The sequence below is a fragment of the Tarenaya hassleriana genome, unplaced genomic scaffold (assembly GCF_000463585.1).
Source record: "Tarenaya hassleriana unplaced genomic scaffold, ASM46358v1 Cleome65, whole genome shotgun sequence".
NCBI classification, from domain to species: domain Eukaryota; kingdom Viridiplantae; phylum Streptophyta; class Magnoliopsida; order Brassicales; family Cleomaceae; genus Tarenaya; species Tarenaya hassleriana.
In genome coordinates this window covers 428793-445602 of record NW_010969032.1, presented here as the reverse complement: position 1 = coordinate 445602, position 16810 = coordinate 428793, and the positions used below count along the sequence as shown (strand labels likewise).

General features: G+C 37.8%; 5 protein-coding genes across 7 annotated transcripts in view; 3 read left to right on the top strand and 2 right to left on the bottom strand.

Annotated features, from left to right (window-relative positions):
• Positions 1-65: 65 nt before the first annotated feature.
• On the top strand, positions 66-2759 carry LOC104800175 (probable eukaryotic translation initiation factor 5-2). Its single transcript, XM_010522921.1, has 2 exons — positions 66-316; positions 915-2759. Exon 2 carries the CDS (start codon positions 1241-1243, stop codon positions 2552-2554), a length of 1314 nt encoding a protein of 437 aa, XP_010521223.1. The 5' UTR covers positions 66-316; positions 915-1240; the 3' UTR covers positions 2555-2759.
• Positions 2760-2866: 107 nt separating this feature from the next.
• Positions 2867-5896, top strand: LOC104800174 (serine hydroxymethyltransferase 6). The gene is made up of 4 exons (XM_010522920.2): positions 2867-4252; positions 4574-4985; positions 5292-5393; positions 5468-5896. Exons 1-4 carry the CDS (start codon positions 3200-3202, stop codon positions 5689-5691), a joined length of 1791 nt encoding a protein of 596 aa, XP_010521222.1. The 5' UTR covers positions 2867-3199; the 3' UTR covers positions 5692-5896.
• Positions 5897-5995: 99 nt separating this feature from the next.
• LOC104800173 lies at positions 5996-7479 on the bottom strand. 2 transcript variants are annotated; one of them, XM_010522918.1, is made up of 2 exons: positions 6843-7479; positions 5996-6792 (listed from the first exon to the last, which is right to left on the bottom strand). In XM_010522918.1, exons 1-2 carry the CDS (start codon positions 7190-7192, stop codon positions 6198-6200), a joined length of 945 nt encoding a protein of 314 aa, XP_010521220.1. In that variant the 5' UTR covers positions 7193-7479; the 3' UTR covers positions 5996-6197. The 2 variants fall into 2 exon arrangements, with proteins under 2 accessions (XP_010521220.1, XP_010521221.1); XM_010522919.1 differs by having other exon boundaries at positions 5996-6819; positions 6876-7479.
• Positions 7480-12436: 4957 nt separating this feature from the next.
• LOC104800172 (membrane-anchored ubiquitin-fold protein 6) lies at positions 12437-14587 on the top strand. Of its 2 annotated transcripts, XM_010522916.2 has the most exons (4): positions 12437-13062; positions 13724-13894; positions 14188-14221; positions 14322-14587. In XM_010522916.2, the coding sequence occupies exons 1-4, from the start codon at positions 12933-12935 to the stop codon at positions 14392-14394; spliced, it is 408 nt and encodes a 135-aa protein (XP_010521218.1). In that variant the 5' UTR covers positions 12437-12932; the 3' UTR covers positions 14395-14587. The 2 variants fall into 2 exon arrangements, with proteins under 2 accessions (XP_010521218.1, XP_010521219.1); XM_010522917.2 differs by having other exon boundaries at positions 12438-13062; positions 14188-14587.
• A 13-nt stretch (positions 14588-14600) lies between these two features.
• The window catches only part of LOC104800171 (putative leucine-rich repeat-containing protein DDB_G0290503), an 8642-nt gene continuing 6432 nt past the window's right edge, over positions 14601-16810 (bottom strand). The window contains exons 7-11 of the mRNA XM_010522915.2: positions 16179-16810; positions 15905-16034; positions 15660-15761; positions 15422-15567; positions 14601-15127 (exon numbers count right to left, since the gene is read on the bottom strand). The exon at positions 16179-16810 is cut by the window's right edge and continues 4164 nt beyond it. Coding sequence (XP_010521217.1) covers positions 14860-15127; positions 15422-15567; positions 15660-15761; positions 15905-16034; positions 16179-16810 — 1278 coding nt within the window. The 3' untranslated portion in view covers positions 14601-14859. The remainder of the gene's footprint in view (positions 15128-15421; positions 15568-15659; positions 15762-15904; positions 16035-16178) is intronic.

Genomic DNA, 16810 nt, shown 5'->3' with positions numbered 1-16810 from the left:
TATATGATGAAGTTGGTGTCCATTGGATAACAATATAAGAACAGCACATGGGCTTTTTAGTTTTTATGGGTTTGTTTTGTTGCTATCGAAAAGAAAAGAAAAATAGTAGTGAAAGAAAGGGTAAAATGGTAAAATCACAAAAGGTAAGTCGGTTAAGTCATACTAATAATAAATACGATTAGCACGTAATTAAACGAGAGTCGGTTTGCCCTAATTTCACGACAGCTTCGTATATAAAGGCCTTTGTGCGCTTTGCCCACTTTCAGTTTGTAATTTGTATCTCTCCCTCCATTATTCTCTCTTCCGTCTCGTGAAGGTATTTTCTCCGTAAACTTGCCATCTTCTTTGTTTCTCATCTTCAAGTTCAATTTGATTCCGTTCCGTATGCGTATCTTCTGGTTGTGTTTCGGTTTCGCGATCGAGTTCGTTCTTTCGGGTTTTGATACCAAAATCGATAATCTGATTAGGGATTCCGCTATCTTGGTTGTGATTCTTTGGAATTGTGATTTTCTCATACTTAGGAAGTCTTTTTTTCGCGGGAGATTTTGATTACTTGGTGGTTCTTCTTCTTCTTGTATTTCCTTTGCCTCTGAATTTTGAATTATCTTCGGATTCTGGCTTATCTGATTGTTGCGTGGATCAGCAGCCGTAAATCGGATTGGCTTATTTTTCTTAACAGTTACTCAATCAGGAGGTAGCTGGGTTTTTTGTGTGTCAATCTTCTCCATGGTTATGACCTGTTAGGTTAGGTTCAGACGATGCATTCTTAAAATAAGTACACCATGTTTAGTTTTCGCAGATACACAGCCATTGGAATTCATACTTTATTAATCTATGTCTGCAACAGTGATGATGTTTGAGCAATTTCTATTTGTGTTTAGTATTTGATATCTTGCTTTTGTTGGTGCCTGAAGGTTCCATTGTCCAGTCGCTTTTCAGTGCTTTGCTTCCACGGGGACAAGTTTTCAATTCAATTTTCCGGAGCTGCTGCAGTACTTTGGACGTGGAGAGAATCGAGTGTGAAGATTCTTTTATGTCTGATCAGACTTCCCTGTTTTTGTCGACCATTGGATTTCTTGGGAAATACTGTCCTACATCAAGAAAAAAGAGCAGCCTGTTCTTTCATGTCCTTGGATTCTTAAATCTTCAAGCTGAAGATTCCTTCGAATATTGCGGTCTGATTTCCCAGTTTGCAGAAGGTGTCTGCCCTTTCTGACAGGTTTTTGCCGACAAACTCAAAATGGCGATGCAGAATATCGGTGCTTCCAACCGTGGTGATGCCTTCTATAGGTATAAGATGCCAAAGATGGTCACCAAGATTGAAGGAAGAGGTAATGGCATCAAGACCAACATTGTCAACAATGTCGATATCGCCAAGGCATTGGGTAGGCCAGCTTCTTACACTATCAAGTACTTTGGCTGTGAGCTCGGGGCACAGTCCAAATTCGATGACAAGACTGGAACTTCACTCGTGAATGGAGCCCACAATACCACCAAGCTGGCCGCTCTTCTCGAGAACTTCATCAAGAAATACGTCCAATGCTATGGCTGTGGGAACCCAGAGACCGAGATAATAATCACAAAGACGCAGATGATCAATCTGAAATGCGCTGCTTGTGGGTTCATCTCGGAGGTGGACATGAGAGAGAAGTTGACGACATTCATCCTGAAGAATCCCCCGGAGCAGAAAAAGGGTGCAAAGGACAAGAAGGCCATGAGAAGGGCCGAGAAGGAGAGACTTAAAGAAGGCGAGGTGGCCGACGAGGAGCAGAAGAAGCTCAAGAAAGAGCCTAAGAAGAAAACAACAACGACGACCACTAACTCAAAGGATGCATCTTCCAAGACATTGAAGAAAAAGAAGGGAAACCATGCCTCAGATGAGGACAGGTCACCGCCTCGAAGCTATGGTGACGAGAATGAGAATGTGGATGATGATGAGGAAGACAATGATATTCAGTGGCAAACTGATACGTCACGGGCGGCTGCTGAGCAAAGGATGAAGGAGCAGTTGAGTGCTGTCACTGCAGAGATGGTGATGCTCTCAACTGAAGCAGAAGATGAGAAGAAGAACGGGAAAATCTCAAATCCCCCTCGGGAAAACCTCGTGGAGGAGATCAAGGAGCATCTCGAGAAGGGGTTACCCGTATACCAGCTCAAACCTTTCCTCTCATTCCTTCCGGCTCCCCCTCAGGACATCATGGATGCAATGTTGGTCGCCCTCTTCGACGGGGTCGGGAAGGGATTCGCAAAAGAGGTGAAGAAGAAGAAGAACTACTTGATGGCGGCCTCGACCGGGGAAGAGGAGAAGTCGCAGATTCGGCTGCTCAGTGCATTGGAGTCGTTCTTCTGCCGGAAAGCAAACCAGGAGGCCGTGAAAGAAGTGGCTCTTGTCCTCAAGGCAATGTACGACGAAGACGTGGTGGATGAGGAATGCATCATGGAATGGTACGAGAAGGGTTCGACAGGGACCGACAAGGGTTCAACCATCTGGAAGAATGTCAAGCCGTTCGTGGAATGGCTCGAGAACGCCGAGTCCGAGTCCGAGGACGAGTGATAGATGTGTACAACAAAAGAAGAGAGGAGCCATGTTTTGTCTCCCCTTTTTAAACGTTTTACGGCTTTTATATTTTTTTTAGCTGTCTCGAAAATGACACTAGTAGTATTTGTTTTAGATTCTGCCACGTGTCCCTGTAATGAAACGGAGGGAGTAACCGGCTTCTCCCGGTTTACGATGCCCCTATACCAATCGACGTTCATAATCTCTTCTCTCTCTCTACCATCTCTACCGACTCAGCAGGTATTCGATCCCCCTCTCTCTCTCCGAAGATCTTTTATTTTTCCTTTTTTTTTTATAGTTCCCCTTCTCATTTTCTCAATCAAGTTTCTTTCTGGAGAGAGAAGGTGATGATGAGAAATTCGTTTTCTCTGCGTCTTTTGAGCTTTTAGGGTTTTGTGTGTTGTTTGAATTGAAACCTCAGAAGAAGCATCGAATCGAAAAGGGGGGAGATTTCGCTGATTTCCGCTTCTTCTTCTTCTTCTTCTTCTTCTTCTTCTTCTTCTTCTTCTTCTTCTTCTTCTTCTTCTTCTTCTTCTTCTTCTTCTATACCTACCCCCTTAGATTTCTAGCCCGACCCTTGAAATTATCCCTCTCCGATTTTGATCTTAAAAAGCTTCTCCTCTGGTTCTCCTATCGTTGTTTATGGACTTGTTCCGTGCTCAATCGGATCTCTCTTTGGGGTTCAGTAGCTCCCATGCATCGCCTTTGCCTCCTAGAGTTCCAATCGCCGATGATTCCATCTCCCTTCAGATCGACTCCAGCTTCCGATCATCTCCGATGAACCCAATCCCTCCCGTGCCCCTGCAGTTGCTCGAGCAGAGGTTCGACGGGACCCGATCGCGTAATCGAGCCGCCGTCGATGAGGAAGATGATGATGATGATGATGATCAGAGGGAAGACGAGCAGTTCAGCATATTGGGTCATCCGATGAGGATAAAGCGGTGTAGAGATGGGCCCTTCTTGTTATCAGAAAACCCTAGCAAGAGGTTTGCGGCCGAGCCGGGTCTCGAAGCCAGACGAGCCGTCGTCAGGGCATGGGGAAACCAGTCGATTGAGGAAGCTGATCCCGAAATCCACGATATCATGGAGAAGGAGAAGCAGAGGCAAGTCAGAGGGATCGAACTGATAGCTTCCGAGAATTTCGTCTGCCGGGCTGTGATGGAAGCTTTGGGTAGTCATCTGACCAACAAGTATTCTGAGGGAATGCCCGGATCGAGATATTACACGGGTAATCAGTATATCGATCAAATCGAGATTCTCTGCCATGAACGCGCTCTTTCTGCTTTTGGCCTTCATCATGATAGATGGGGCGTTAATGTACAACCATATTCATGTACCTCTGCTAATTTCGCTGTTTACACCGGTCTTTTGATGCCGGGTGACCGTATTATGGGATTGGATACTCCCTCTGGTGGCCATATGAGTCATGGGTATTACACTCCGGGTGGGAAGAAGATCTCCGCATCTTCGATATTCTTCGAGACATTTCCCTATAAGGTTGATCCTCGTTCTGGGTATATTGACTATGATAAGATCGAGGAGAAGGCCCTTGATTACCGTCCCAAGATACTTATTTGTGGGGGTAGCTCATATCCTAGAGATTGGGATTTCTCGAGGTTTAGGCAGATTGCAGACAAATGTGGAGCTGTTTTGATGTGTGACATGGCTCATATTAGTGGTCTCGTGGCCACCAAGGTTCGATTCTTCGAAGATTATTCCTTATTGCTTGATTGCTTGTTTGTTCTTTTCAGGGTTATCAGTCACGAAACTTGAGTTTAGCCCATTATCATAGAGCTCTGCATCTGTTGTGTTGTTGTTGTGAACTTGTATCATATCATATTGTTGTCTATCTACTGGAGAATCTCTTTTTTTTGTGCATTGATCCTTGGAATTGTTCATACTTAGAGCAAGATTCATCAACAGATTATATATCTGCAATAGTCTCTCTTAGATTTTGAGTGGATCATGGTAGAATGTTTTGCTATGTTGTAATGAAATTTATGCTGTTGACTGTAGGAATGTTCAAATCCATTCGATTACTGTGACGTTGTTACCTCAACAACGCACAAATCTCTTCGTGGGCCTCGGGGTGGAATCATATTTTACAGGAGAGGGTTGAAGCCCAGGAAGCACAGCATGAATCTCAATCACTGTGATAGCAGCAGCAGCAGCCATTACGATTTCGAAGAGAGAATAAACTTTGCAGTCTTTCCATCTTTGCAAGGGGGCCCTCACAATAACCATATAGCAGCTCTGGCCATTGCACTGAAGCAGGTGGCTTCACCACAGTACAAAGCATACATGCAACAGGTCAAGAGAAATGCTCAGGTTTTGGCATCTGCTTTGTTAAGAAAGAATTGCAAGTTGGTCACTGGAGGTACTGATAATCATATGGTTCTCTGGGATCTCACTCCTTTGGGCCTAACAGGTGGGTAAAATCTTTTTGTTCAGATTCTCAATCAAAAGGTTATCAATTTTTCATGCTCTTGTCATTGATATTGTTCGTGATTCGATATCATGTGAATCAAAAAGGGTAATGCCTTGATGACAAACGAAATCGGGCTTAGGGCTTGACCGTTTCCTCAGTTATTTTAAGTGTATGCCTCATGTTTCCTTCTCTCTCGAGCTGGCATATGATGATGGCTTATGATCGGCCAGCAATCTATTATCGGACCCGTCTTAGCTCATTTGTGTATATATCAAAATTTCTGAATCTTGGGCATTCTGATTTCAGGGAAGGTGTACGAGAAAGTCTGTGAGATGTGCAATATCACGCTTAACAAAACCGCAGTTTTCAACGAAAACGGTGTTATTTCCCCGGGAGGAGTAAGGATCGGTAAGCAAAGCCCATCCACATAGACAAAAGCTATTCGGTTTCAAGACGTTAAGACAGGACACACTTGTTTTCAGGCACTCCGGCCATGACATCGAGGGGTTGTGTAGAATCGGATTTCGAGACGATAGCGGAGTTTCTATGCAAGGCGGCACAGATAGCAAGTGCTGCACAAAGGGAGCATGGGAAGTTGCAGAAGGAAATGCTCAAGAGCCTCTCACACAGCAAAGAAATTGCAGAGCTTAGGAGCCAAGTCGAGGCCTTTGCTTCACACTATGAAATGCCTGCCTTTGCCATTTGATGAGTGCCCCTTTGCAGAAATTCTTTTTACCCAATGGTAAATTGTTCTCTCTCTCTCCATTTCTTTTTTTCCCCTTCTATTTTCTTGTGTAAGTTCCTTTAGTCTGTATGTTGTTATCTATTGACGTGTGAATTTGATCATTAGATCAACTGCTGAGGCTACACTCTGGAAATTTAAAAAATAAAACAAAAGAATTCTTTTAAAAGTTTCATGTGTTTTTCACTAGATGTACACATATATAATACACATGCTTCTTGGTTGTCTTGGGTTTTTAGTTCTTGTGAAGTGATGTATACTTATATATATATGTGTATATATATATATATATGTAAGCAACTGTTTTCTCTTTTGTTGGTGTAAGCCCTTCTTTTGTCTTGTAGTTGTCAACTTCAAATAGGGGGAAAAAAACAAAAAGGAGATCGCTTAGCAAAGAAAAGAGTAAAATTTACAACAACAAATTGCCCCAAAAAAAAAACAGATTCATGAATTTGGATTAAGATGATGAATTATATATTATGATGAGATGCCAAATCCAAAAGTTTCTTCCTTCCTTCAACAATTTCATCCAAGAAATCATCGATCTGAAAGAGAATACTCTCAGTCCCATCCCTCAAACCCCCAATAAGCCCTTTCACCCTCTCCACCTTCTCCCTCTCCATCTCCTCTCCGCTCCTCCGCTCGAGCTCTTCCTCCAGCTCTTCCATGGCCGCCTTGCTCCTCCTGTACTCATACAACTGTATCCCCTTCCTCAGCCTCACCTCCGCCGCCACCCTCTGCTTCATCCTCCCCATCGCCGCCGTGAATCCTCCTCCTCCTCCCGCCGCCGTTTGCTGCGGTGTTGTGGGGTCGCCGGGAAAACAGTAGACGAGGCCTTGCATCAGGATCATCAGGAGGAGCGAGCTCATGTTCCTCGTCGCGTTAAGTACTCCTCGAAACCCGCTGAATCCGTTCTGTACCTTCGACGACTCCATCACCCCCGCCGATGATGTCGGGTCCGACCAGAACGGCAGCGCTTGGACCCGATTCTCCATTAAAGCTCTGTTCTCTTGCTCTAACCCTACTGCTTCTCTTCTGCAACCGGATATGGCTCGAATCACCTGAAAACAGCAAACATAAAAATGCGAACTTTATTCGACAAAAAGTGAAGAAATGTTTCTGGGGGGGGGGAACAGTTGAGTTTTTGGAGGGAGGAGACGATGGAGATTCCGGCGGAGCAGAAGTTGTCCATGGCGGAGACGGCGGACTTGATGACGTGGCATGCGTCCCAGAACTTGGAGGTCTCGTCCATGTACTCGTCGAGCCACTTGTCTCCGACAGGCAGCTGAAGTTTCTGGACGAGGAGGATCAGACGCGAGTGCGATGTCCGGAGGAGACAGATCACTCTCTGCAGGAACTGTACGGACATGAAGTTGTTCGAGTGATAGACCCTCTCGAGATCCTCCATTGATCTGTTGAGGAATGAGTAGAATCCGTTCACCGAGTTTGCAGAAGACGGATCCATTGATGAACCCTAGAAAAAGATCCGATCTTGTGAAGTGGGTTTTGGTGAGTGGACAAGAGAGGCGAGACAAACTTTGAAGGGGAGAGAGAATGGAGAAAAGAAAAGGTTATATAGAGGTTGGGAAGTATAAATGCGCGTGTATGTGTGTCTCTATATGTGTATGTGTGTATGTATAGATTGGAAGGGAGTGAGAGAAGAGAAAGAAGCAGCCAGCAGCAGCAGCAGCTCAGATTTCTAAGGATGAAAGTGACTGTTGAGAGCAAATGATGGGTGTCTCCTACAGAGGAGGAAGGATGATTTGGTAATATATATGTCAAAAAAAATTCTATTTTTTTTATAGGAAATTATATTATTAATAATGGTAAAAAAAGATTTGAAAATAGAGAAAAAAAAAAATCAATAGTGAAGAATGTGAATCGATGTTTAATTTATAAATTTGTTTATTGTTCTTTCTAGAAGCTCTCCCATCCTTTTTTTTTTATTTTCTTTGGTAGATTAGAATCTCATTACTCTCATCATTATTGTCAAACAAAATATAAAACATATATGCTTTTGGTACCTTATGGTAACATTTGATTTCAATATTTAGTGCGTGTTTTTATCAATAATTTTTTTGGGTGTATCCAATATCATGACTTTTCCGTTATTCTTATTCGCCCTTGTACTATATTCTAAAATCTTATATTATGCTTATGATGAAAAATCAATTTCTTTAACACTATCTAGCTAAATTTCAAGATTAGGTGTGAGATTAGGGGAATTATCATAAAAGGATGTACGTAAAAAGTATTTTATAAAGGGTGTTGTATGGGGAGGATGATGAGAATACAATATTGCTAAATAACATGTTATACAAAATAAAATTTAAGGCTTTCAGTTCACCAGGTAGGTGAGGTTTAAACAATCAAATTAATAAAAAAATATATATCGTATAGTGATTTTATCAACAAAATATATATTTTAAATATGGAATAAATTTATAAAAATTACTTATTAGTTTAACAAAAAAAAATTATTTATTACAAAAAACATAGGGACATACATGAATGACTGCAAAAAAAAAAATGTTTACTATAAATCAATTCAATTTCTTGAGTAATGAATGATCTTATTAGATCTATAGTTACACTAACAAAAAATACGCTGATTTTTTAAACGAATTTATCTATATAAAATTTTTCAATGGTTATAATAGAAGTATCCGAACTATTCTATTTATTTCAAAAACTTTCTCTCCGAATTTTCTCGTCGTCCAAACATTTTTCCTATAAAGTTTTGGACATTTTAACCTAATTTTAACATCAACATTTATAATTTAAAAGCTATATATATATATATATATATGTATATATGGTTTAATTTTTGAAAAGAAAGGGAAAGAAAATGAAGGAGAGAGAATATAATTAGGGCGGTGCATAGAGCCATCAAAGGAGGAGTATATAGGTCAGTGTATTTACTACAATATATAAACATGAGCAAAATAGATTGGAGAATGTTTCCTTTTCTTATTAATGTTTTGTAGAAGGAAACAACTGTATTGGTCCATAATTCCTCTAACCATTTCGAAAATGATTCTATAGAATATTAATTGCTGTTTTCTTTATTATCTCAACTATATGTTTGGGGACTATATAATATGCACCTTTTTAATTATGAACTCTTAGCTGTCTAGTTGGATAATTTTAAGGTGTCATCGTGGTTTTTTATCATATGATTCTTTGTTATTAATGAATATTTGTCGCTCTAGTTTATTTTCGATCTTATTGGGATTTAGAATTTTTATTATTATTATAGAAAACGGTATTTTGTTTTTATATGTTGTAAGAGATCAGTTAAGTCATTGGAGAAAAATAATTTCGATATGTTAGAATGTTAAATTAATAAAAACTGTCAAATTATATATACAAATATATGTTAATTATGTATGATGTATAACTATCAGCGATTTTTTTGTTTTACATTGATATATATAAAATGATTTCTGCATTTACTTTAATTTTATTTAAAGCAGGGGTATATTGTATTAGTTATTTCATTATATACTTAGAAGATTTCAAGGCGATAAAGTGGCATAGTCAGATATTTAGCAATGAAACTTTCTGTTCCTTGTTTAAAATAACATATAATCATATTTAGATTTAATATAATTATTTTTTAATCAAAAAATAAAATATTAATAATTAAACTAAAAGCAGGTGTGCGTTGCTTGCAAAAAAAAAGAGGCACGTCAAATGTACCAAGGACACGTGTCAATCATACAACTTAACAACTGGATTACCATAATTTTCTCAACCTTGTAAAAAGAACAGAGTTTTCTCATTTTATCTTTGGCCCAAAAAAATTCCCCATATTATATTATTGCTATTATTAGTTATACGGCTAATTAGCAGTGTTTTAACTTTTAACTAACATTTTCCATAAAGTTCGGATAATTATATATTTAAAATACATAAATAATTTGAATAGGGAAATATCACTTCAAAAAATGTTGTAGTCAAAACCATAAAAACACTACAATATTTTTATTGTATTTTTTTTATAAAAAGTCATACACTTTTGCTAACGATAAAATAAAAAAGAAATGTACTTTAAAAAACGCAATAGTTAAAATTCCATGATACACGATATTTTTCTTCAATGTACATTATTATACAAATGATATATATTATTACAAAATAAATTGTCATAATTCGAAAAAATCATGGCTACTATGATTCTATTGCTCGTATATATGTTATAAGATAATAAAATACCATGTGTTAAGATATTATTTTTTAATTATTGTAAAATTCTCGAAGTCTTTTTTTTAATTGTTGAATTTCATTTTTTTTTTGGAAACGAAGAAGAAGAATGATGAAGATTGTGGCTTTAACAAGTCATATCAAAGTGAGGGTGGACAGCTGTGGCATCAACAAGTGGTAGGGAGAGTCATCCTAAGGTTGATAGGCATATAATATATATAACTATCATATATATATATATATATATATATATATATGAGTTACACTGCATCCATACAGTACATTACATTACATATTCCCTATATATGTATATGTATATGTATATGTATATGTATATGTATGGCTTAGCTATGAGAGTCTATGCCATCCTTATGGTCCAAGTCTCGACTCCAATTCCCTCAGCCGAAGTGGGTCCTCTCTTTTTTTTTCTATTCTTCAAAGGGCGGGATGAGAATAATTGAAAAAAAAACATGTATATATATGATTGTATAATTATCAAATATAACACAAAATAAGATAAAATTAGACAAACAGGATAATGTTTTTGTTTTAGGTCCACAGTATGAATAATTAAAATCGTAAAAGTTTCTCTCTTTAGGTTAAAATCATGGATCCTACATATAGTCAAAGGTCGGCTGTTGCCATTCTTCTACACCCATCATCATCATCATCATCATCATCATCATCATCATCATCACCACAGCAAGAGAGAACAAAAGCTTGATACAGGTATATGTCTATCCACACACACACACACACATATATATATATATATATATATGCAGTAGATATGATGGGAATTGTATAAAGTGGCTGTACTGTGTGTAATGTGGGTTATAGCAGTGGGCCCATTTCAATCAATTCACAAGGAGCAAAGAAATGGTTCCCAAAAGTATTTTGTTTTGGATTTCATGGGAGGTGGCCCAAATGGCAAAGCCCATCAAGATTGGCCATATTCTTTGGTCGGTTCAAATGCGCACACGTTGATATTAATTAAAAAAAATTGCAATTTTATAGCCTATACCTTTTTTTTAATCCTATTAAACTTTTTATTTATTATATTTAACAATAAAATGCTAATTAAAAAACTCTACACACAATTTTACTATTGAATTATTACATGAAATTATTTAATTATATTAAATAATAAAAATAATAAAATCATAAAAATTACATATATACATACATACACATATATTTTGTATATATGTGAATATATACGCGTTTAGTATCCCTCTAATGGTGGACCGAACAAGCATATGAATATATGCTCTTAGTAATGTACAAAGAGAAGACTGGAGAACAACCGGACGCTTGCTGAATCTAGGCTTCCAGTTGGTGAACTTCCTGGAATGGTGATCACAATGCATGTTGTTCTTCGTCCTCCGACTATAGACAAAAAGAGTGGTAATTCCATTTCCATCTCCCAGTCTACCGTTTATAATATAGCATAAAGAAGACACCTTTGCTGAATTCAGAAGCACTCTTGTGACCCCGATTCTACAATCTTTCTTGCATCTCTATCTCTTTTAGAAGCTGCTCATTCTTATCTCTTCTTGTATATAGCTAGTTATGGTCAAATATTTCTTTTACACGCTTTAAAATCCCATCTTTTTCATAGATTATGTTGCTACTTATCGAAGTTCAAGGCTTCAACTTATATATAAACAATTTAATATCTCATTCTTAATCTAGTATTATTATTTCTGGTATAACTTCTGTTTTTTTAATATAAACAACTTTAAAACATATAACACACTTGCCCCCATTATTCGGGCAAGGGGACAGATTATTTATTAATTAATATTGTAATTTATTATTTCCAAATAGATTCGGTAGTTAATCTCCTGTTTTAGTTGGTGGCTGCCATTTTCCAACCACTTCCAAGGAGATACAGTTTCCACATACATACACATATATATATATATATATATATATGTATTGGTGGAGAGAGGATATATGCTATATAGTATATATTAGAAAAATTAATAAGAAGAATAAAACCCATCAATGATTTAAATAGACAAAGTGGGTGTACAGAATAAAATGTTGATTATAAAAAAAGATATTAATGTTGGGTCAATATCAAATAAGGTGCCAAAGGATTTATTATTAGAAAATCGGAATAGCACACCTTCTCCACTTTCTCAATTTTAATATTCTAGAATCTTTGCCTTTTTCCAATGTTGGTTTTCGAATTCCAAATAATTTTTTATTCATGATATATATAAATAAATCTATATGGTGTGATGCAATTTTAAGCGTTTTTTAATGATTTAAAAATATTATGCAACAGTTATTTTTTTTTCAATATTCACATTTACCAATACATAAATAGATCAAAATTTTGAAGAATGTAATTTTATGATAATTAGTAAGATATAATAATTATACGGGGGATAGGATTTACTGATTTTGTAAATACGGGGTAATAGAAGGGGTAGAAATGTAAAATTGGAGATGCTGTCATTCAGATTAATCTCCAGATTCAGGTAGCACTTGAAGAATCTCACTTTGACGAGAGACCCATTCACTTTTCCTTTCTTATTCTTCGTTCAAAAAACACAACCTTTCAACGAAAGTGTCCGTCTTCTTCTTCTTCGGATCTTCGTCTTCTTCTTCTGAAGTTCCTCATGTGTAGCTAGGAATGGTATAATTGGATCTGTTCCTGGAGCGGCTGATTGTCAGAACAAGCAATCGCTGTAGTTACGTATTTCCTCAGTCATAAAGAGAGAACAGTTTGGTGTTTTGCAGTGAATCCTTATTCGATCTTTGACGCGTCTGTTTTGGTGCTTTACCAGTAGGGTTTTGCAATTTTCTATAAGAATCGATCTGGGTTTTTGTTAGTTTCTGTTTGGGCCCGGCTTCTTGTCGGATTGATGTACAATCCGGTCTTGTTCTCGATGATTTTCCCCTGAGAGATCGATGTGTTGTTGTGGTGAAGGGAATTTCTGAGTGAAGATTGGAAGTGGGTTTTTGGTTTTTGGGGGGATTTAGACATGTCAGGTGAAGATTGGATTGAGCTCAAGTTTAGGCTTGCAGATGGATCCGACATCGGTCCGAGCAAGTACAGTCAATCTATGACCGTGGCGTCTCTCAAAGAGAAAATCATTGCCCAATGGCCTAAAGGTAAGGTTTTTGATGCTGATGATTCTCTTAAACAGTTTCATGATTTTGATGATGGCTGTTTGATTCGATTGCTGAGTTTATTTTCTTTCACCCAAGTTCTGTTATTTTCTGTCGGGTCATTTTCTGATTGGGTCTGATTGTTTAAAACATGTCTTCCGAGTTCGTGATTTGTTCTTCAGGAATCCTTTACCGCTGTCTCATTTGTTCTGAAATGTTACAAGTTCGTGAATTTCAATCTGTTCTTTCTATGAGATTACGGAACGGCGTATTGGCTTTGCATGTAGGTTGTGTTATCAAGTTCAGTTAGGCGCATGGTTTGTTTCTGTAATTTGCAACTATTGATTGAGTTTGTAGTTTCACCTTTTGATTGATGCGGTGATAGATTCCTTGTTTTGCAGTTCTAGGGCTTATAGTGAATGGATTCTGTAATTGTTTTCGCCTATGATTTGCTCTCCATATAACTGAACTTTAAAAGTATTCTTAATAGGTTTCACTAGTAGTAGAGCTTTAATGGAGTTTTATCCTTATAGTGAATGGATTCTGTGGTTGGATGCTTTGAATTTCTGCTCATAATGTGAGAATATGTTGCATTACTTCTTCTGTGGTTCTACTAGTTGAGGTTGTTTATGAATTGAATTCGAGTGTTTGGCTGTTTTTTCAGACAAAGATAATGCTCCAAAGACAATAAACGATGTGAAACTTATCAATGCCGGGAAAATACTGGAGAACAACCGGACGCTTGCTGAATCTAGGCTTCCAGTTGGTGAACTTCCTGGAATGGTGATCACAATGCATGTTGTTCTTCGTCCTCCGACTATAGACAAAAAGAGTGGTAATTCCATTTCCATCTCCCAGTCTACCGTTTATAATATAGCATAAAGAAGACACCTTTGCTGAATTCAGAAGCACTCTTGTGACCCCGATTCTACAATCTTTCTTGCATCTCTATCTCTTTTAGAAGCTGCTCATTCTTATCTCTTCTTGTATATAGCTAGTTATGGTCAAATATTTCTTTTACACGCTTTAAAATCCCATCTTTTTCATAGATTATGTTGCTACTTATCGAAGTTCAAGGCTTCAACTTGCATATGATATCTCATACTCTTGAATTTTTCTTCCCCTCAGAAAAACTGCAGAATGATCCTCCGATAAAGAACAGGTGTGCATGCTCCATTTTGTAGCCCCAAGTAATGCACTCTATAGATTTTTATATGTCATGCTGATGGGTTACTGAATGCTCCATGAAACTGCTTCCAAAGCATCAGCATCAAGAAGTTTCCTTCAGTACAAGCTGGTGGGCATGCACATGAAAACACGGAATCTCCAGTATAAAGATTTAGTATCCTGTGTGGTTGGTTGTTCATTTTCTTCATTGTTTGTCAAAGTGGTTCAAGCCATTGTACTGTTGGATTGGAAACTGTGGTTCTTGAAGATGTGATTTCATACGTTGTGTTTAGAACAAGATTTGAGGGGGGCAAAAGCAAAGGATACATGGGTTACTGTTCAACAAAAACATGTTATTGTACGCTTCTGTCAACTGAAGTTATGATTTCTTTTTAAATTATAGAATATGGGTTCTCTATACAAAAGAGAGAGGGAGACTACAATACCATAGAATCCCATAACAAGAAGATAAGGTGATAAGCTATCTATAAACTATATATTAACTTGCAAATAGTATTAAGAGGGGCTGCATAACAAAAACAAGCTTCATACCTATATGTATATGATATTTATGACCATTCTTTTTTTTGTCTCCTAACCTGAAACGAAGACAAGATTATGAGCTGTGATCAACTAATGTTCGTCCGATGATGAACGGTTCAAGAGCAGTGCCTTCTTGGATGCCCGAACGTTCTTCAGAGTCATCATCAGTTTCTGCCTCTCCCCTTCAACCTCTGCAAACTTTAGGCTTAGCTGAGAGTATCGGTCGTGCATTTCTTTCAGTTCTGTCTCCATTGATGTGTACCGACCTTTTGTCTCCAGCATTTCCTCGATTAGATCGTTTATGTCTCTGAAGCTCCGGAATATTGCTTCATCATTACTGTGTTGCTTCAAGAAAGAGCTGCAATTTCAGACAAAAAAGACCATCAGTTTCTGCTCTGGTAATAGAATCTTGACTCTTATGATATAAGATGTTTTGTTTCCTTGATGCATTTGCTATGGTAATAGAAATGTAAGGTCGAGGAAGATGATGACATGAGTTGCTTTCCATCCATTGTTAGTATTGGACCCTGAAGCAACCATCATCTATGGCTGATATCATGGTAAATTCAAGAGACACTACTCTAGAACCCAAATTTTTTTTTTTTTTTTTTTTTTTGCAATACAAGGATGTAAATTTCAAGTTTGAATGTACCTCTGGAAATGGATGTTGGTTGATCTATTTTTGCCTCTCAACGCTTCAGCAAGTTCTATTTCCAGAGCAAGAACCCTTTCCAATGCATTGCCAAAACTAAAGTGTTCATTAGATAGAGGGAAAATGCTTCGGAGTTCTTCGTTTGCCTGTTGGAAAAGACAATTACAAGATTTCAGAGAAGACATATACATCTCTCAACAGAAAAAAAAAACTTGAATGCTTATTTTAAGGCAGATACCTGACGTAACTGCATCAGCTCCCTTTCCAAACCTGGAAACCGTGTGTCTGATTCATTATCATCTTGACAATGAAGCAAATTCTCGTTTTTCATTCGTTCCAGCTGGAGCAATACCAAAATAGATCCCGAAATACGAGTCATTAACGTAAACTTTACTGTGCCGACAAACCAATAAGAAGATTTGTGGTATAAAATCGCCATGCAACATAACCCTTGTCCATCATATTTTATTTTAATGCAATTACCTCATCATTTAAGTGATCCAAGCTAGACCTTAAAGTCTCTGCCCTGAAATTATCATTGATCAAAGCCAGCTTTTCTTCACCATTGGAAGTTAATTGGTTACCATCTCCACTTACGCTGCTGAAAGATAAGCGTAAATAAAATGATCACGATGAGAATATACGGGATAAAATATCTAGACGTATTCTTTTTGGTGTCAGTTTCAAGAATCTATATACTTAACATTCAACTTTGAGAACGGTTTCCCCGGAAAAAAAATATTTGAAGAATGAATAGGTCACCTGAATTATCGACCTAGGACTGTTGCTCACCTCACTAGGAACTGAACATGCACCTTTCCTTTCCTCATGGTCCATAGTGTCACCTGAAGGTGCTGCCATTATATTCTTGTCACCGATATTTTTGCCAGCTAACTCATCTGACACAAAATCCACAAAATCCTCCATTTTCGGTCTATCATGTTCTTCCATCTGAAAATTCTCATCTGAGCTGCGAGCTTTCACTGGTTCTTTCATCAATTCAAGCTCTTGGGTCATTTTCAATTTTTCCTGTACGCATTCCTGAAGGGAAGCTTCGAGTCTCTGTTTTTCTTCCTTGCAACATTCAAGGCTTAATAATGAACAATCTAATTCAGCCTTCATCATATCGTAAGCTGTTGTTTTTTCACGTTTATCACAGATGACAGATTGTAGCTCAGCCTCCAGTTTCAATATTTTATCTCCCAGCTCTTCATTCCGCTTTAAATGGGTAGCTTCAGCTTTCTTCCTAGCTTCAATCTCATCAATGGCATCTTGTAATTTCATCAGAATTTCTTCGCCATGCTTCTTGGACATGGACAATTGATGTTTAAGTTCATGCAGCTTGGATTCATACTGTTCTTTGATAAAAATTATCCTCAGGGATTCCTG

Bases quoted from the DNA above. Each gene is read 5' to 3' on its own strand.
- LOC104800172 (XM_010522916.2), top strand. From the start codon at position 12,933: ATGTCAGGTGAAGATTGGATTGAGCTCAAGTTTAGGCTTGCAGATGGA. The intron at 13,895-14,187 runs GTAATTCCATTT...TCTTCCCCTCAG, and splicing joins GACTATAGACAAAAAGAGTG to AAAAACTGCAGAATGATCCT. The intron at 14,222-14,321 runs GTGTGCATGCTC...CTGCTTCCAAAG, and splicing joins GATCCTCCGATAAAGAACAG to CATCAGCATCAAGAAGTTTC.
- LOC104800175 (XM_010522921.1), top strand. From the start codon at position 1,241: ATGGCGATGCAGAATATCGGTGCTTCCAACCGTGGTGATGCCTTCTAT.
- LOC104800173 (XM_010522918.1), bottom strand. From the start codon at position 7,192: ATGGATCCGTCTTCTGCAAACTCGGTGAACGGATTCTACTCATTCCTC. The intron at 6,793-6,842 runs ATTTCTTCACTT...TGTTTGCTGTTT, and splicing joins TGTTCCCCCCCCCCAGAAAC to TCAGGTGATTCGAGCCATAT.
- LOC104800174 (XM_010522920.2), top strand. From the start codon at position 3,200: ATGGACTTGTTCCGTGCTCAATCGGATCTCTCTTTGGGGTTCAGTAGC. The intron at 4,253-4,573 runs GTTCGATTCTTC...TGTTGACTGTAG, and splicing joins GTGGTCTCGTGGCCACCAAG to GAATGTTCAAATCCATTCGA. The intron at 5,394-5,467 runs GTAAGCAAAGCC...ACTTGTTTTCAG, and splicing joins CCCGGGAGGAGTAAGGATCG to GCACTCCGGCCATGACATCG.